At 40.0% G+C, this 17,811-nt stretch overlaps 1 protein-coding gene across 2 annotated transcripts; it reads right to left on the reverse strand.

The window, feature by feature from the left end:
• Nucleotides 1-552: 552 nt before the first annotated feature.
• LOC124414211 (rho guanine nucleotide exchange factor 28) lies at nucleotides 553-17,694 on the reverse strand. Of its 2 annotated transcripts, XM_046895198.1 has the most exons (20): nucleotides 17,566-17,694; nucleotides 16,902-16,980; nucleotides 11,210-11,527; nucleotides 10,750-11,135; nucleotides 10,469-10,654; nucleotides 10,178-10,359; nucleotides 9,285-9,437; nucleotides 8,932-9,007; nucleotides 8,701-8,839; nucleotides 8,331-8,517; nucleotides 6,971-7,042; nucleotides 5,715-5,774; nucleotides 4,565-5,117; nucleotides 4,121-4,350; nucleotides 3,495-3,772; nucleotides 3,103-3,369; nucleotides 2,667-2,881; nucleotides 2,394-2,573; nucleotides 1,207-1,919; nucleotides 553-1,114 (listed from the first exon to the last, which is right to left on the reverse strand). In XM_046895198.1, the coding sequence occupies exons 2-20, from the start codon at nucleotides 16,939-16,941 to the stop codon at nucleotides 820-822; spliced, it is 4,530 nt and encodes a 1,509-aa protein (XP_046751154.1). In that variant the 5' UTR covers nucleotides 16,942-16,980; nucleotides 17,566-17,694; the 3' UTR covers nucleotides 553-819. The 2 variants fall into 2 exon arrangements, with proteins under 2 accessions (XP_046751154.1, XP_046751147.1); XM_046895191.1 differs by lacking the exons at nucleotides 16,902-16,980; nucleotides 17,566-17,694 and adding an exon at nucleotides 13,161-13,438.
• Between the last annotated feature and the right edge of the window lie 117 nt (nucleotides 17,695-17,811).

Genomic DNA, 17,811 nt, shown 5'->3' on the forward strand with positions numbered 1-17,811 from the left:
TTTAAGTATATAATCGTAATATGTTTAATGTTTATCTAATACTAGCAAATGACAACAGGTATTTGCTTAAAAGATTCGTCTAAAACCTTGTCTAGAACCGTCAGTCGACATAATAATAAGTATATAACGAACGAAGAGTCAACAAGATTGGCCGATAATTTAAAATTTTTCGACCCGTAATACTTTTTTCTGGAAGAATACAACGATCAGTGGCCGTTCCGTTTGAACATTGCCACCGTTATTCATTACCTCAAATATCGTTGTCAATATTAAATACCCGATCTATAGAACAGAACATTGTTTTGCCTCCAATTTGTCATCTCACCTCAGTAGGACATTGAGAGCTAAACTTCTTTTCAAGATTGTTGCAATGTATCTCAGAACGATACATTTAAGATCTGTATTCTCCACGTCCCTGCTGGCGTTAATAAAATTCTTTCCCTTTATCATCTTTCACTGACCAACAACTTCTATTAATAACCCGGCAGTTTGTTCATTAGATATTGGTTCAATGTACCTGCATATAAAATCTGCGACTAATTAACACTCGGATTAAAAATCCAGAACGGTTTTATAACTTTATTAGTGGGACACCTGTCATACCTGGATTCACCTCGAGAAAAGTTGGGAGAGGTACGAGGAAAGGGTGTCTCAACTAAAGAGTCAAAATGATTTGACTCGACTTCTTGGGGGTTGTGATTGCCTTTGTTGGCTTCGTGAAGGAGTCGGTGTACTCGCCGGAATTGTAGAAATGATAGCAGGAGGCGAGGCCGGCGCACGTGGTGGCCGATGATGTTTGCGCCCGAATCTAAAGAGCCGTCAGAAAAATATAACTTCTTCTTCTAGGGGTTGTTCCGTCCTTTGCTGTTGATGTTGTTGTTGTTGTGATTGTTGTGACTGCTGCTGCTGCTGCTGTTGGTAGTGGTGGTGATGCTGCTGTTCAGGAGGCGAACGAGTTGCTCGTAATCGAGTCTGCGTATTGGTGTTAACATTGCTAGAACTATTGCTGCTACTGAGGTCGGGTGATGAAAACGATGAGCTTGTCACGATTGCTGGACTGCTACCAGCTCTTGAGTGACGATCCGGGCTGTTATTGGCCATAATGCCCGAGCTTCTGTCATCAATATTTGTACACATTAAAGCATGAATTGTTATGAAATGACTAACCTTTTTTGAACTCAGATTCAAGTTTTCAGCGAGAATTACCTAGAATTATTGTTGTTGCTGCCACTGGCCAGCTTCAAAGGCAGCTGTTGTTTGACTGGAGGAAGGCTGCTCTGAACTTTCTGTTGGTTAGTAGCACTGATCAAATTCAATGGTATACGTTTGTTGTCCTGACTTTTCCGCGATGGCAGTGTGTCCGTACTTTGGCTCCCGTGTGCAGGTGCAGCTCCGGTTGCAGCCGGTGTAACCAGAGAAACGCCTTGCCTCTGTAACGCTTCGATTCGTCGATACAACTGATCGCGTTGTTGCGTGACATCACGCTGGTCGGCCGTAACTTGATCCCGCAGCCTTGAGATTTGGGCCCTCTCTTCGTCCATTTGGGTACGCTCCTGTTGAGTTGACGCACGCCACGCTGCCTTTTCACGGCTAAGTTGATCCTGCAGATTACGTAGCTCTTCGAGTTGCCGATTAGGGTTTGGCCTGTTATTTGTCGACTTTCCACTTCCGTCTTTACAAGCTGCCAGCTGTGCTTGCAGACTGTTGATCGTCGTCATTTGAATCGCGACTATACAAAAGAGCCTGTAAACGTAGTGTGACAATTGAACGGCAGCTAATTGTTGATCTCGATTTCCATCGGCCTCAGTGTCTGCTTCTTCATCCTCTTTTCCTTCCCCCAATTCATTTAATAAATGACCAATCTTCATCGGAGGAATGACAGAGTTCAAAGTTGCGTTGTCGCGCCACGGGGAACGCTCCTGAAATAATAAAATTCCATTACTCTGGAGAATTTCAAAGTGTCAATAACAAGATTTTTCGATATGAATGTAAAAAAATATTACATGATGATATCGACGAACTTTCACGTTATATGGTAAGACGAACTAATTTATTTTATATAACGCGAGTATGTTTCACGCGGTTTTTCTTAGGTGTTTTCGGTACACAAAGTACCCGTTTCTACGCCGGTCGAGTGAGTCTGCGAATTGCGCATGCGCGGAGTACTGAAACAACCGCTTTTGACTCCTGGGAGTCAAAGTTGGTCATTTCTGTACGGCTCTCAGGCGCTGACGCGACAAACACAGCGAACTGATCTCACATTTCGCGACCCTAACCTCAATTTGGTGCTGCACGAAAAACTGCGTAACATACTCTTGTTATATAACATGTATCGTGTATAACATAGAGGCAACGGTCTTTGCCTCCTTGTTATACAATGTACTAGTAATTACCTTATTGTGATCAAACCCAGCAAACGTTTCCGCACGTCTAGGTACACACAGTGCTGGCGGCACATAGGCTTCACTATGCCGTTCACCGGCAGAGCTTAAACTCCGTGAAAGAGTTGCACTTCCTGTACTAAATGACAATGAACTGGCAAGTCGCATCGCCTTCTGAACAGCAACCACAGCCTGTAACATTAATTTTTTTTTATTGAGTCGCTGTTTCAGCATTCACTACGGAAAGAAATAAATAAATTGATTTAAACAAAAACACCATCTTACCTCGTTCCAGACTAAACCTATGTCAGCATGCACAAGTCGTTTGTAATCTGGCACTAATTTACTGCAGTCGGGCAACTCTCTGTCTTCTCGACTCTCTCGTTCGTTGTCACTTTCATTTGTGTTCCACACACCGGTAGCAGATCGAAGTCTCAATTGCAATCCCATCTTCTCTTCGAGTAACGCGGCTTGTTCTACATCTTTTTTGCGCAGTTCATCTACAAATGGATATAATCAGATTTTTATGACTGGCATATTTTTCAACTCAAAGTTGTCAAATAATAACATTTATCTGCGTATCAAGTTTTATCCACAAATATATCAAGATTAAGACTTTTACTACTATTATGTGAATTGAATTCTATTGCTCTTTTTTTCACTGGTAAAATTGCTCTGTTTATACAGACAATTATAAGTACAATCGGATGAATGTACATACCGACAATGTCGCGTATATGTGACTGTTTCGCGTCGACAATACGCTGTCTCTCTTCGGCGGATATTGTTGATACAGATGAAGAACGGTTATCCCTATGCTCGTTTTCTCCGTTGTTACCCAATTCGTCGTTTTCGTTTTCTAAATCCTGCGGACAGGTTTCAACTGCGGCTCTTATTGCCTGTATCCAGAGCTGTTTGTCTTTCGGCTTTTGCACTTTCAGTTCAAACATTTCTGGATCCGAGGGGTTACTGCTTATCAAATATATGCCTGGAAGATGAATTGCGATTAATTGTATGATAACCAATTTGCAGCCGCGACTGCTTAAATAAACAAATGATCCGATAAACAATACATTCTTGTACTACCAGTAATATATTTGGATTCATAGATACCTCTGGATTCTTGTCCAGCTTTTTCTCTCACAAGTAATTTCTGAAGTGAGACAACTCCAGCTTTGTTATCTGGTGCAAAGAATGCATATTTCTGATCTCTTGTTTCAGCAAGAAAGAATAATACATCCGATAGAACGACAACAACCACAGGTGCCATTTTGCTACGACCTTGCATCAAGAACGCTGTACCCTCAAATTTGAGGGTACGGTTGCTTCCCAGTACATCCGACTTTTTGAACTTCATACCTCGATGCGTGGCAAAAGACTTGGCCTCGATTCTGTCAAATGTAAAAAACTATCTCTATATTGACATGTAAATAAATGGGTAGGTTTAACAATTTTTTTTCAAATCTAGCCCAAAACTGTACCCAACGAACATGAGAAGCGTTCTTTAGAAATTGTCAAATATTGTGGGAAATTGGAATTTGCAAACATAGTGTGGCAGTTGAATTCAATAAATTTTCTTCTGAGGTTTTTAGACTTTGAAGGTACGTTATTTGTACTAGAAGATTATCAGCAGAGTCACATTATTTGAAATCAAATTTGTAAAAAAAATATCGATTCAATTGGCCTCGGAGCAATAAATTTCATTTATTCATCAAACAATTAATTAGTGAATACCTTACCTGTGATAGATCTCTAGCTTTCGATCAGCTCGCTCCTTGTCGGCAACTTGGGCATCGACATCCCCCAAAATTTGTTTGACGAGGAGCAATGCTTGGCGTAGATCTTCGACTTCGTGGGATGCAACCCCTGTCTTGATCAGAGGTTCAACGAGCAGCGGGTATTTTGTCAAACGTTGAGTGACGAAGAGAATGCACTCTGGAATTCCTTTCTTCTTCAAGAGAGGATTTGCCTGTCGATAATTGGTTCTAATTTCAGTACCATTATCTCGATGTAAATGAAACTTTGTTTGGAAAGATTTACATGGCCTAGATATTGAAACTTCAAAAGTTAATGAAAAGTCATCTAATGAAATAAAGAAAGGCAGATAAGGCGATTTCTTTTCGCAAGTCGGCAAAAATCGTCAAAGTCAAACTATTGTTCAAACGTTTCCCAGTTTTGCTCACCTGACAATGCCGTACGAAGCGGACGAATCTGGGCTCGTTGCGATAATAGTATTTGTAAGCATTAACTGCTTCACGGTGACGGCTACAAAAATCACCATACGCACTTTTCATTGACGTGGCGTTACCCCCGGAAAACTGTTCGATCAAAATGTCCGCTATAGTTGGCACAACGGAGTTAGACTGTTGGCGTCTCCTCAGCTTTAATAGAAACTTCAGATGAATGTCTGTAAGATCTCTTAGCCGAGGAAACATTCGTTCGAGATCTGTAGGTGGTAGGCCAAAATGACGTCTAAGGCCATCGGCGAATATTCGCTCCATAGCCAGTAAAACAAGGCAGTGATGTTTCTCGGTCAAGACAAACTCGTATATGTGCTCCTGTCGTTTAACTTCACGCTCACAGCTATTTACAAGACCCCTGGCTACGTTGCGCCCCACAGCTGCAGTCCATGAATCGGGTTCCTCTTTGCCCAAGCCCAACTCAGGGTCCAGTCCCTCCAAATCACCGACGTTAAACTGATGACTCTCTTCGCCAAACTCGTGTTCTTCCCAGTTACTGGAAACCAAATGAGTCAAATTATTCATGACATACTTTAAGGCCATAAGAACAGCGAAGGTGATTAGTATGATTTTTTGATAAGTACTTCCCTGTAGATCAATTTCTCATGAAGAGTTGAGCCATGAAATATGGCATATATTCATTCAGTTTATTAATTTGAAAAATATTTTTAAGAAAGTTTAAATACAATACATAAAATCGTGGGGATTACCCCTTTCAACCATACTGTAATATATGAACAGCGACGTTATATAAAATCGGATAACGAACAAATATGAGAGCATATGACACAGAAAGGACTAGATCAGAATAAAGCGATAATCTATTACTAGCATTCGATAAGCAGAAAATTCAAGTACTCGTAGCGACTTGTCATGCTGCGGAGTGTGTGGGAAAAGAATATGGGAAAACTTGACTGAGGTTTCGTTTATATTTAGACGTCCACACCCTGAGAGCTTCCTCAGTATGTTTTCAAAAATGAAACATAACTATTGCTTCAGATCTCAACTATGCTTTTGGGTGAAATCGCAGACTCACATATCGCGTAACATGTCGTACCGGGTTTTTTATACTTTTTTTTGCAACTCAACTTACCTTGGCGCTTCGCGATGGTGTCCAGTGCTATCCCCGTCTCTTTCCTCATTGATCGTTTGACTGCAATAAAAAGAGTTAGAGTTCTTTTTGTTTTAAAAAAAAAAGATTAACTCAATTTCCTACACCAATTCCTTACGTGTCTACGGCGTAGCCGAATAATGATTGGCATGAACCTTTGCAAATCACGGAGACACTATTGAGTGTCTAGTCTGAATTATAAACACCTCACCAGAGTATTTAATTCCAAAGGATTTTTCAAAAATACTGAACCAGAGCAAAACGCAGAATCTAATAAACGGTATGTCTATTAATACACTACACCATAGCAATTACGATCTATAAATATTATTCCATTTTGCAATTCTATAACTCGTATTTTTTTCTTTCATGTTCTCAATGAAACTTAACATTGAATTTGGAAGTTTCGAAAGGTATTGGGCACTGTATAAATCCCTATGCCATAATGTTGTTACAGCATTTTCTAAGATGGTGTCAGGCATGGCAGGTCCAATACTTAAAAGTAACAGAGAACACAGTTGACATGATCGGAGCTGGTAGCATCTTGTGGACGTTTTTGTTGTATTGACAAATACTGAAAAGAGACCAAGAGAGAGAGAAAGAACAGACGTGCGTTGCGGATAACCAAACTGATTCAATATGTTCAATTCGTTACTGCAGTTTTGCAATAACGCTAGTACTGACTACAGTAGATAGGTATGTACATAAGATCGATGTGGACGAAGAAGTGATCAAAAACGATGAGCAAATGGAAATGATGGGAGAAGCAAGCGGTTTTAGAAGCACAAGGCGTTGATATTCACTTTTTCAACACTTTGCGAGTAGAGTAGGAACAAAAAGAGTTTAAACTTTCTTAATGTGCAACAAAGGTTTACATATACTTTTCCATTTCCTTGGATGTTTCGAATGTAAAATATTAATGATACATCCTTTGGAATGTTGCTTAACTCGCACATATTGGCAGCATTTTAGCATTCAATGGGCACCATGATGAAAGATATTTCGCTTGATCTTACCAACTAAAATAACAATCATGCATAGTGCAGAGTCAACGAATCCTTAGATAGGTGAAAGTCATCAGGATCATCATTGTACACAGTGTTGTGATTACGGTACAACAGCAACAAAGATAACCAACGAATAAACAAACGGACGGATGACGGGACGAAGAAACGTGGCGGCGAGTTTGGCAGGTACAGGTGTAGGATTAGGATAGATGTCAGATATCCGAGACTTACTTGACTCCTAGCTTGGTGGCGACTCGCCGCCAAGGACTGTATCCCGTTGCGGTTTTCTTGTTGCTAATCTCCCTTTTATCGTCGATCAATCAGTACCATTAAATTCCAATTGGTTTGTTGCAGTTGCACGGGAAGGAATGCACGGGGGAAGGAAAAAGCACACACTGCATTAGCGCCATTTAAATTCACGCTGTCACTCCTCCTCCCTCCCATTTCTTTACCATTTGCATTCAACACCAATATATCTCTAATCTGTTTCTTCTCCGTCTTTTCTCTTTTCTGTAGCTTTCTTAGCTGAACAAATATATTAATACTATCGAATCTAACAGCTTGTTCCGATCTTTGTAAAAATAATGGTGCCGCAGCATAGTTATGGGAAAAACTAAATAAAAACTAATTTGATGGGTAAAACTAGATCCACTAGCAGGTGTTCTTTACTTCTAGATCATATGTAGTGATGCGTTGATGCAAATCTAATGTAAAGAATGCAAAGTAGAAAAGTTGTAGCTACCATTTTTGTGCAATTCAATTTTCTTAGCTTCCCCTCTGCAATCTGTTGTAGAAAACGGGAATACAATATTTCGGCTCATTTATAAACATTTTATTATCGCTGTTACAACTTTCTATTTCTACGCCTTTCAATCGCCATGTTATAATTCCGACACGCTCCACAAAAAGTTTCCGCTGCTGTTTAATTAACAAACACTGAGATATAGACATATATTTAGAACGACCATGAAATCCTCAATCCTGAGTCCAGGCATGCCAGATATACTTGCCTTTACCGCAATTGATTAGATCCAAGCGTATCGTAAAGCAAGAACGACTTGTTCAGCATTCCTAAATTGTAAGCGTCATTGCCAACTAAGAGCTACCATTGCTTGGACAATGGACGCAAGTAGTGCGTAATATACTGAAGCTGCAAATAAATTTGCTTTAAATCAGATGAGTAAACTGAGTCTCGGTGTGGCAGTTTTAATACTCAACTTTTATAGTGTTATGATTAAGATTCCCACAGATTGATAAAAATCCATTGTTTTGCGATGCTTAGCATATATTCACATGCTCCTTCATAATATGTGTATAAAGGTGAACAAGCGTTGGCTGAGCAAATATATATTTTTTTACGCTATTATTTGAAAACAAAAAGAAAAAGAAAGGAACAAAACCTCGAACGCAAATTGGAATTATGTGTTACTCTGTTCATGAACGTGATAGCTCAGAATTCATGCCCGCGGAATACTTAAAGCCTGGGAATGTAATGACGTGCGGCCTAATCTGAAGCTGTAAAACCAGAACCAATGCAGCAACTAACGGCGAACCATGGAAAAAAAAAATATTTATGAGTAATTTCACATACCTCCCGCTGTTCGTCGATAAAGGAGGAGGTAATGAAGACGTCGACCCTCTCTTAGTGTTGTTGGTTGCTGCTGGAGTGCCAGACACGGACTTGGATCCCGATTTTGATGAATTTTGTTTGTGCTTGACACACTCCAACGTCAGCTGATCCTTGCATCCTTGGCTCTGATGGACCGTGACTCCGCAATCTACAATTTTCCCAGTTTAGAATTCAGATAAGTATAGTATGCAAAATTTCATGGTAAACTTGACTTTTGAAATCATTTGTGACAAGCATCACTTCATAGATAACTAACAGTGGAGAGTGAATATTAGCAATGAATTTTGTTTAAATCAACTATTGGTTGAACAATTTGATGAAAAAAACTGACTTTCACAGTGTAGAGCTGGCTTGTTCGCCACCAGCTGCTTGGTGCAAAAATCACACGTCGCCCCACTTTGATGACTGGCTGCAGCTAACGTCACCCACTGGTGCTGGTGACTTTGGTTTGCTTTTTTGCCGCTTTTATCCTTCGACAACATGATTTATATATATAGTAAAAATGTCGACTACGGCAGTTGTTCCGATTGCGTGACGAATGAATAAAAAGCAAAAAACTTACCTTCTTCTTGCGGAAGAATAGAGAGCCTCGCTTCCGGCGTGTCTTCTCCGAATGATTATCGTCATCCGCAACTCCACTATAATAGAAAGATAATGTAACTCTTAGTCACAGAGTTTGGTTTAGAGTAAAGAAAACATAATCCTGCTATTTTCCAAAATTCGTGTGCATGTGTTATCTCAACGTGCTTCCAAGGTGCAATTAATACGAAAGAGTGAGTCTTTACTCGTATATTTACAGACCGGGGAATAATGATATTCTTTACACGGGAATAGCTGCCTACTATGGGAACAGATTCACAGTGCCAGCAAATAATAATTAAATTGCAAAATGCCTAACGCGAATAAAATACTTACTCGGGAAGCAGCTCGTAAAAGGAGGCTTGAGCATTGGGTGTACCTTCTCTGGCCAAATCTTCGTGAAATCCGTGGCTCCGTTGTGGAATAAGATCCTCAGTTTCTGTCTCGCTTCCACTGCCTCTGTCATGACGTCCCGGCCCATGTAGAATACTATATTCGCGGTTTAACTTTCAAGCACGTAACACAAATGGCAAGACCAAAGAGCTTGGAGCTAAAGTCCACCTCAAATTTTGAAGATTGTAGCAGGAAATAGTTCAGTAATTTCTTCTTTATTGCGGAGACTTTAGCTACAGCTCTGCCAAACAGTGGTTTAATGAAACTATGGCAAAGATCTAGCGAAGAGGAGGTTTATTAAAAATGTGTAGCCATGCAATTTGATATTTAATGTGAAATTTGGAACAAATGCGAGATGCAAAATGAATAAAAAATAGCATTATGATTAAGCAGTCAAGATTTAACTCGTTCAAATGGTAATAAAAATTTAAGGATTTTCATCTTTGCAGCATTAATACGAGGGCTGTGCTTGATTTTCAGTATGCAAATTGGTCCAGAATCCAAAGTAATCGAGTAAAGTGTGTTATCTAAATTTCCACTGTGTCCGAGTTAGATCAAGAATTTCAATAATTGATGCAGAATTCAAATAATGCATCTACTATAAAGTTTAAAAACATTGTATTCAAGAATATAGCCAAAAACTAAAATCTAGACTGCAGTCTCCAATGTAAGCCACAGCCGCACGGGGACCTGATAAATAATTATCCAAGTAACAGGAAAAACCACAAGTAAAAAGCAAGTTTAAAAATCTTTAAATATGTGCCTGCAATTAGAGGGTTGTGGTTGACCCACTTCCTAGCTCTCAGTATCTCTACCCTGTTGTAGGGATTACTTACGCGGTAAGCAGAGGAGTAGTTCGAGTCCCAGAGTCCGTAAGGTGTGTGTGGACAGGGGGGGTGACAATTGAGGGTGTTGAAATGGATTTCTGCAATGGTAGACGAGAGCCAGTAATTCCAGGCATCAGGCCTCCGCTCTCACCGAGCCTCTCTCTCTTTGCAACGATCTTCTGGAAGTCACCCTAGAAATATCACAAGATGAGTTGATGTTCCCATTAGTTTTCCGAGTATTCAAATTTCAAAAAATAGAGAATTTCCGTATCGGATTAACATCGTTTATAAACAATATACCTGAATAAGATCTGCTTCGTTAAGTGAATGAGTACTGGCTTGAGATCTAGACGCCTTGCTTCCGGGTACCGTTCCGGTGGGGTGAGGCTTACTATCCAAATCTAAATCTAGTTCACTCTCCAAGCTACTGAGGCTTATACTCCGCTGACGCTGAAACGAAAAAACGTTCAACACGTTTGTTTCATCCTGACAGAAAAAGACCAGGTAAATTATATGAATTCATAATGAGAAAAATAGTTAATAACAAAGGTAATAGCAATAATAGATTGAAGGAGACTGACCATCGTTCGGGTTTGTAGGTGAAGGTGATGGTCCTGTCCAGAGTGGCGAGACCCTCGTCTCGAATCCTCAAGATCGGTCCAACTTCGTCGTCTGTCGACTCCTTGACTGCCATGAGGCAAGTGGCGATTAGATGAGGGGAAATGGGTGGGCGAACTGTTGGCCGAACCGTCGACTAACAAGTCGGGGTCAGAGCTGGTATCTTGATGCTCATGAGTACGGAGAGGGACGGGATTGAGAGGGCAAAGCGAGGGACAAGAAGAACTGAGCCTTTGCGTGTGATGACGATGGAGGCGAGAGCGAGCATTGTGACCGGTGGTGGTCAGCGTCAAATCCCGCATTCGCTGAATGCTTTCATGTATTTCGTGTAGTTGACGAAGGTTGTCATCTGCGAATCATGATTATACCAACATGGTCAGTGTTGTCAATTTTCAACCGTATTACATTCTACGTAAAACTTACCAAGAACAGGATAGTGCTTTGCAAATCCTGGAGAATGGGGAGTCACACTGATTATCGGTACCAGCGGCCCCGCAGAGCGTAGCTGTGCACCGATTCCTCCAGGATGCTGCTTGAGCTGGTCGAAACCCCTGTCCGACATTACAATGACAGAAGACCCGTCCTTCGTATACTCGGACTCTGAGGCACCTCCGTCAAGCGTCAAACCATCCAACTCGTCGTCTGTTCCTCTGGCTACTCGGCTATCGTTGGGATTTGCGGAACTCAGGTAATCCGTTATTACATCCTCGTCGCTGTCCTCTCCGCTGTTCGGACATTCGTCTGCAAAAGATACACAATTGATCCCTCATTTTCACCTCACAAATTGTTTATCTGGCATTGATAGAATTTCGCAAACAATTTTAAGAATGTTCAGAATTCTTATTTAGTAACTCATTCGACCTCGTGATTCAAGTTATTCTTGGTAACGATATATAGAATTGTTGCATTCAAATCTGCAATGTTCTTTTTTTTTTCTTCTTTCTTCACACCTACTACCAGAGTTTCTCAATTCTGAAAAGTAACTGATCGATTGATTGTAGTAATGAACATATAATATTGGTGAATTTTATCAGAATAACCAAGTAGGCCTTCAAAGTAGTAAGATCGGATGAATTTAGTACCTACAAAGTTGGATGTAACAATCAGTATAAAGATAATAAAAAATAGAAGGTCTAAGGTTTTTGTTTTAATATTCAAATATTTAATTCCGTTCTGCGAAAAAATATTGCTAAATGAATACGGATATTTTTTTCCATATCCAGTCGACGTTATGAGAAAGTCTGTAGTGAAAAATCACATCGCATATCTTCCCATAAAAGACTCAAACTCTCGTTGCATTTTCAGAGATCCAAAAGATCAATTGATAGACGATGTTACCCGATGATCTCTGGAGTAAATTCACCATTGCATCACCATGATTATGATCGAACGGATTTCGTCACTCCTTGTGTGAAACAATGGTTATCATCAAGTTACAGACAGGTATTGATACGTTGTAAGTAGGTATGTAAGTAGGGACAATACCTAATACCCCTACTTTCTGTACTCCATGATATAGGAAAACTGATAACGAGGAGAAACGGAGAACAATAGGAACAAATCCCATCTCTCTCTTTCTCTCTCTCTCTCTCTTCTCTCTCCTTGCCAGAACCCTCCTTGCGACGTTTCGTGGTCCAAAGTCAAAGAGACGGCAATCTGAACACATATACTATACATATCGCATAATAATGGCACGCAGATTGAATAGGAACCAGGTCAAATAATTTTCTGTACAAAGACGAGAGAGACACAGAGAAAGAGAGAGAGAATCAATCAATCGGCCCCAGGCGATAAATCAGGAAAAGTTTCGACGCTCACGGTTGCATTTTCTGTCTCCACAGAGATTACTCTCTGCCATACTGTATCATTGTTCTCTTTCACCCGATGTACCAAGACAAAATTGCATTCGTTTTATTTTATTTCATTCTCCGTATATTCTTACATGCACATTGTCGCACACGTGGCCTGCCATGTGAAGCATCTAAGATTTCGCTGAACGAAATCAAAGATCTAAGATTTCTTTCACGTAGGGGTAAAAAGGTGATTACAAGTACCTGCTGCAGCTGTAATAATTTCTGGAATATCACCGCCCCACCCCAGGGTAATTAGAAAATTGAAAATTTATGACACGTATTTTATGGGAATCCTCTCAAATCTCCCAAACGAAGATCCTTGATTCGTGAACAATTTAGAGGTTCTTAACTATCCCCTCTTGCCATCGTAAGCCTCGCGTTAAATGAAAATGTAGGTTTAAAAGCTGTGTTTCCTGGGCTGTAGTGCGAATCTGTATTATATGTGTATAGATACGTTAAGAAAAGACTCGTATACTTTACGTGCCATATGATTAAACACTACATATTCATAATATTTATACCTGTCTTGTGAAGCTGGAGGAAACATTGAGCAGCGTTGATAACCCGCTTCAATTTCCACTGTCTTTTGGCGAACATACTCGTATTAAGTCGAGTATCTTGTTTGCACATAGCATCGAATTACCAAAATATCCATAAGAATTCCGTTCAGCATATTCAGCGTTATAAGTAAATATAGATACGATTAATTACGTCATAGAAGCTTTGTCGTAATAATACGAAATGAATATTTGTTGTATTGACTTTGCAACGGCAAAGATTCGTCACTCAGAAATACGGAACTCTCGGTTGGTTGGAAACAGCGAGCTTAGTTTAAAAGTGTAAAATCGGCATGCCAAGGAATAGCGAATAATATAGCGTTTAGATTTTTTCAGGTGATCGGGAACCAAGGCGACAGAAAGTCTGTCATACACATTTTTACATTCCACGTTAGTCATTAATTGTAAGATCAACGTCTTATCGAACGAGGGCGAGGATACAGAAGCATGAAGAAGAGAAGGGAGGATTTCCGACGAGGTCACTACTTCGCGAAAAACCATCAAGGTGGTATTAAATTTTTATAATAATATGTACCGATAGCGATGATAACTGCGGTCGCGTTCAATACCGCGGCTCACGCGAAACGAGGAAAATCGTACACTGTGTGTATGTATGCCTAAATGCCCCGAGAGACGGCAGAAGTCGTAAAAAGTCCGATCAGGAATTACGAAGCCCTTCTAACGTCCACGTTGAAAATAATCGGTAAAACATAACATTTACTTATATACATACATATATGCATTTCTCCTCTCATCCTGACTCATCGAATTAACACACTGATCGCAGAATCGACATTGTTGTGATCTGCTCTGTCCTCGGCACTGCAGGCATGATTTTAATCTACCTATCGTTTTCGACTGTATATATTTGAGAAAGAAAGAAAAGAATGAAAATTCGAAGGACATCAAACCTGCCGAATTTAGATTTTTTACGGACGCACCGGCATTGCTGGATAGTGTGAAGAAGGCGGAAGAACTCGCTGACGGTAATCCAGGGAACGTGGTATTTCACCTCAACATCATCGGTTTCTCCTCGACATGTTTCCCGGCCGTTTGGGTACGTCGGCAATCGGCTACGAGCTAGAGGGTGGAAAACGCGGCAACTTGTTTCCGAGTTAAAGGAGACGACCGACGACCGACGACCAACCACCTCCACCTCCACCTCCACCGACCCAATACCGAATGACTGACTGACTGTTGCTTTTCCCGTAACTCGCCAGCGGGAATTGATCCGCGAGCTCGAGCAGCCCCCGCGAGCCCCGTACGAACGACCCCACCTTTTATCTACCTCCCCTCAACAACCCCTCCGAGCAGCCTCTGCATGTGTATAATATCGTCGTGATGCCCGCGTACACGCATCGCAGCATTCCACTGATGTATGTAGTACACGACATACGTACCACCTGATACCTGCAATCTCAACATTCGACGACAATCAAGGTCGAAATATTTCACGAGGGTGAAATTGGTGAGGTTATATGTATACTGTAACGATGCGTGTTTAAAGAAAGATCGCTACTTGGATCATATTGAAGTTAGTAACGTTACATCCTTTTAAATCATTGTAAAATTAAGAAAATAGTGCTTTTTTCCACAATCTTTCGTTACGACAGTTCGATTGAAGAAACAAAATATACTTTAATTTTAAAAAGCCAACTCGTTGAAAGTCGTTTTTAAATTGCCCGATAATTATGATTTTTTGGCCAGATATTTCGCTACGTTAACGTTGCTAACTTCAGCCTGATGACTTTTCTGTATAGTATGGTATATCGTCAGTTGGCAGGGTAATATACGAAGTTTTACTTGTTATTACAGGGTAAATTCGATGCAGTATAATTATACCAGCTCGTATAGCGTATGTATATATAGGTAAACGGCGTTCATCTTTATAATTTTTCGCTGATTGGGGTGAAACTACAATCGCAAACGGTGCACAACAGCAACATTTCAGATTTTCTCTCTCCGCGTATAATCGTGTATACTTTTCTTATCTCGTATCATCCTTAATTCGCATGCTCATCCGAATGGTTGAAGGTGCGGGGGAAGGTGAGTGGGGGATCAGATCTGCACTGTCAGGAGAACGGAGTTGGCGATACAGAATTAGCAGAAAACTGTGTATACGTGTAGGCATCCGTATAGTATATATATATATAATTATATACATAATTTGTGTATGCCGTAATTGGATTTTGTTGCAGCTCATGGCATGGATTTTAAGCAATGTTTTTCGAAAGTAATCCATTATCGCAAATTTGACGAAATCGCGCGTATCAGAGAGAGTTTTAATAGGTCCTGCACATTTGTTCATTTTGTGAACGAAATCCAGCCGGATTCTGCGGCGAAAAGTCGGGCTGCTTTCCATTTATAGTTTTGTCAATACATACGGTTTACGCTATTCGAGGATACCACGAAAGATGAACACAGGAAAGTCAGTGGGTGTAAAAAATTATTTCAAACATTCGTAAAAATTTTCGAATTTTAAGATAAAAATTGAAAATGGCGTTGCGGACCGCCGAAACTACGACACTACAACAAAGAATAACATTGACTCGTGTAGAACGCATTTTGCGACGACATCATGCAGTAGCCAATTATTGGGTAACATAGAAAACCCGTGTTATAGACCAAACACCAAACGCTACAGTTTCAACAAGAGCGTTAACAAAATTGTAATCTTAACCACAGGTTGTTTACCATCAACCAAACTGGGGTATATAAGAAGCTGATACATGCAAATAGGAAACAATCCACGTTTCCTTCCGCTGCAATATGATCACACGATAATACGTATAAACCAAGAGAACTAGATTAAATCTCCTATGTAACGTGCGCGGAAGCTTGAGATTGTAAATACTTGGAAAATGGATCATTTTTAAAATATACGATTTGTTCGTATAATATACCGGCAGCATATGTAGAGAGAGAGAGAGAGAGAGATATTAGAGGTGAAATATGATGTGTCACTAAAATCGCTGCTGCAACGTTCGCGCAATTTTAGAATGACCGATTTCCATGCGATAGAATTTCGACGATATTACAATCATTAGTATAAAACTTGTGGCAATTAACGTTATTTTTTCACAGCAAAATGGCGTTAAAACATTATATGCTGATTTTCATAGAAATGAAATTTTTTACCAAAACTGGTGATCGTATAAAATATTTAACGCAAAAAGTAACTTGAGTTATTCTCTGCTTCCCAGTATAACCAGCATTTGCATGTATCTGTAATCCTGATACAGGCTCAATGCATATGATGCGCAAGATGTGTTTCATTCACAAAATACTTTCTCTAATCATTGGATTTGTATTCAAGGTTGCAGTCGAACGGCCATCAATCCGACTGAGGTACTGATCGAAATATTTATATACTTGCTATATAAAACTTGCCCAACTTATACCACATAGATGTAAACAATTGCAATGGTTTGTCTTACCAATTATTCTGCAGGAATCGTTTACTCAAATCTGACTTAGAGTTGAAAGAAACAGTTTACTATATACTCTCAGAAACTCAAATGGTGCTAACCACATTGCATGAGTCAATAAACAGTTTATTTTCTTCCAAGAAAAGTGACAAACAAGCTTGAGTAGCTAGCAGACTGGCTATTTGAAAATCGTAGTTACTCGGTTAATGAATTGCAATAGCATTTCAAGGAAGACAAAAGCAATTCAAAATGGATGGTACCATTAGAAACAACTCACCAGAGGAGAAAGGAGCTAGACTTTCGGGACGTTTATCCATCTCTATGCCCTCCACTTGCGCCTTGGAAGGTGTGTAAAGCTTATGATCTGGAACAAATTATTCCTTTCATAGTTTAACAGTTTAAATATACATTGATAATCATCTCTGAAGACAGAACTGAGAAATAATCGTTCTGGTTAACTACTATTTATAAATTTCTGCCACGGCATCAGTGTTTTAGTTAAATTACAGCTCTAGAGTACATTTTTCCTCAATGTTCGAGTTAGATTAACGGCGATAGGAAGCTGTTGCAATTTGACGATTGTTTCAACATTTACATGAAGTTTTAATAAAAGAATATAAAGATAGATTAAGATATTATCCATTGCAGCATGATAAAAGGTTTACACATTTTCTAAAAGCAAAGGTCATCTTGCTGTTAAATTTTAAATCGGAGTTCACAAACCGAAGCTATAATTCTCTGCTTGTTCAGACCATTATATGTGGACATGAATTATTTGAGAAAGTTGGGAAATAAGTAACGGACGATGGCAGACAGCCGTGTGCCGTCTTGTTGCCAGGGAAAGCCGTGTATTGACAAGGGGTATTGCTGCTTTCTCACACTCGTTGTTCAACCATTTTTCACCACTTGTGCTACGAACAATGCAACGCTCCGATACATACCAAGCGTAAATCGGAACGTGGAAGTCCATTTGAGTGAAAATTTATTCCGTATTTTGAGTAAATAAACACAACGTCTTGACAGGACTCTTTGACAATACACAAATTATCACGGCGCGCCGCCGGCCATTTTCTATTCCTGGCTCTGGTGCCGCCTCACGATTCATTCGGAAGAGAGACGAATGCCGCGTTATGTCCAATTCGAATTGTCCACCAATCGAAAGACGGTGAAACTCATCATGGCAGTCA

This window comes from Diprion similis, chromosome 2, assembly GCF_021155765.1.
Source record: "Diprion similis isolate iyDipSimi1 chromosome 2, iyDipSimi1.1, whole genome shotgun sequence".
NCBI lineage: Eukaryota > Metazoa > Arthropoda > Insecta > Hymenoptera > Diprionidae > Diprion > Diprion similis.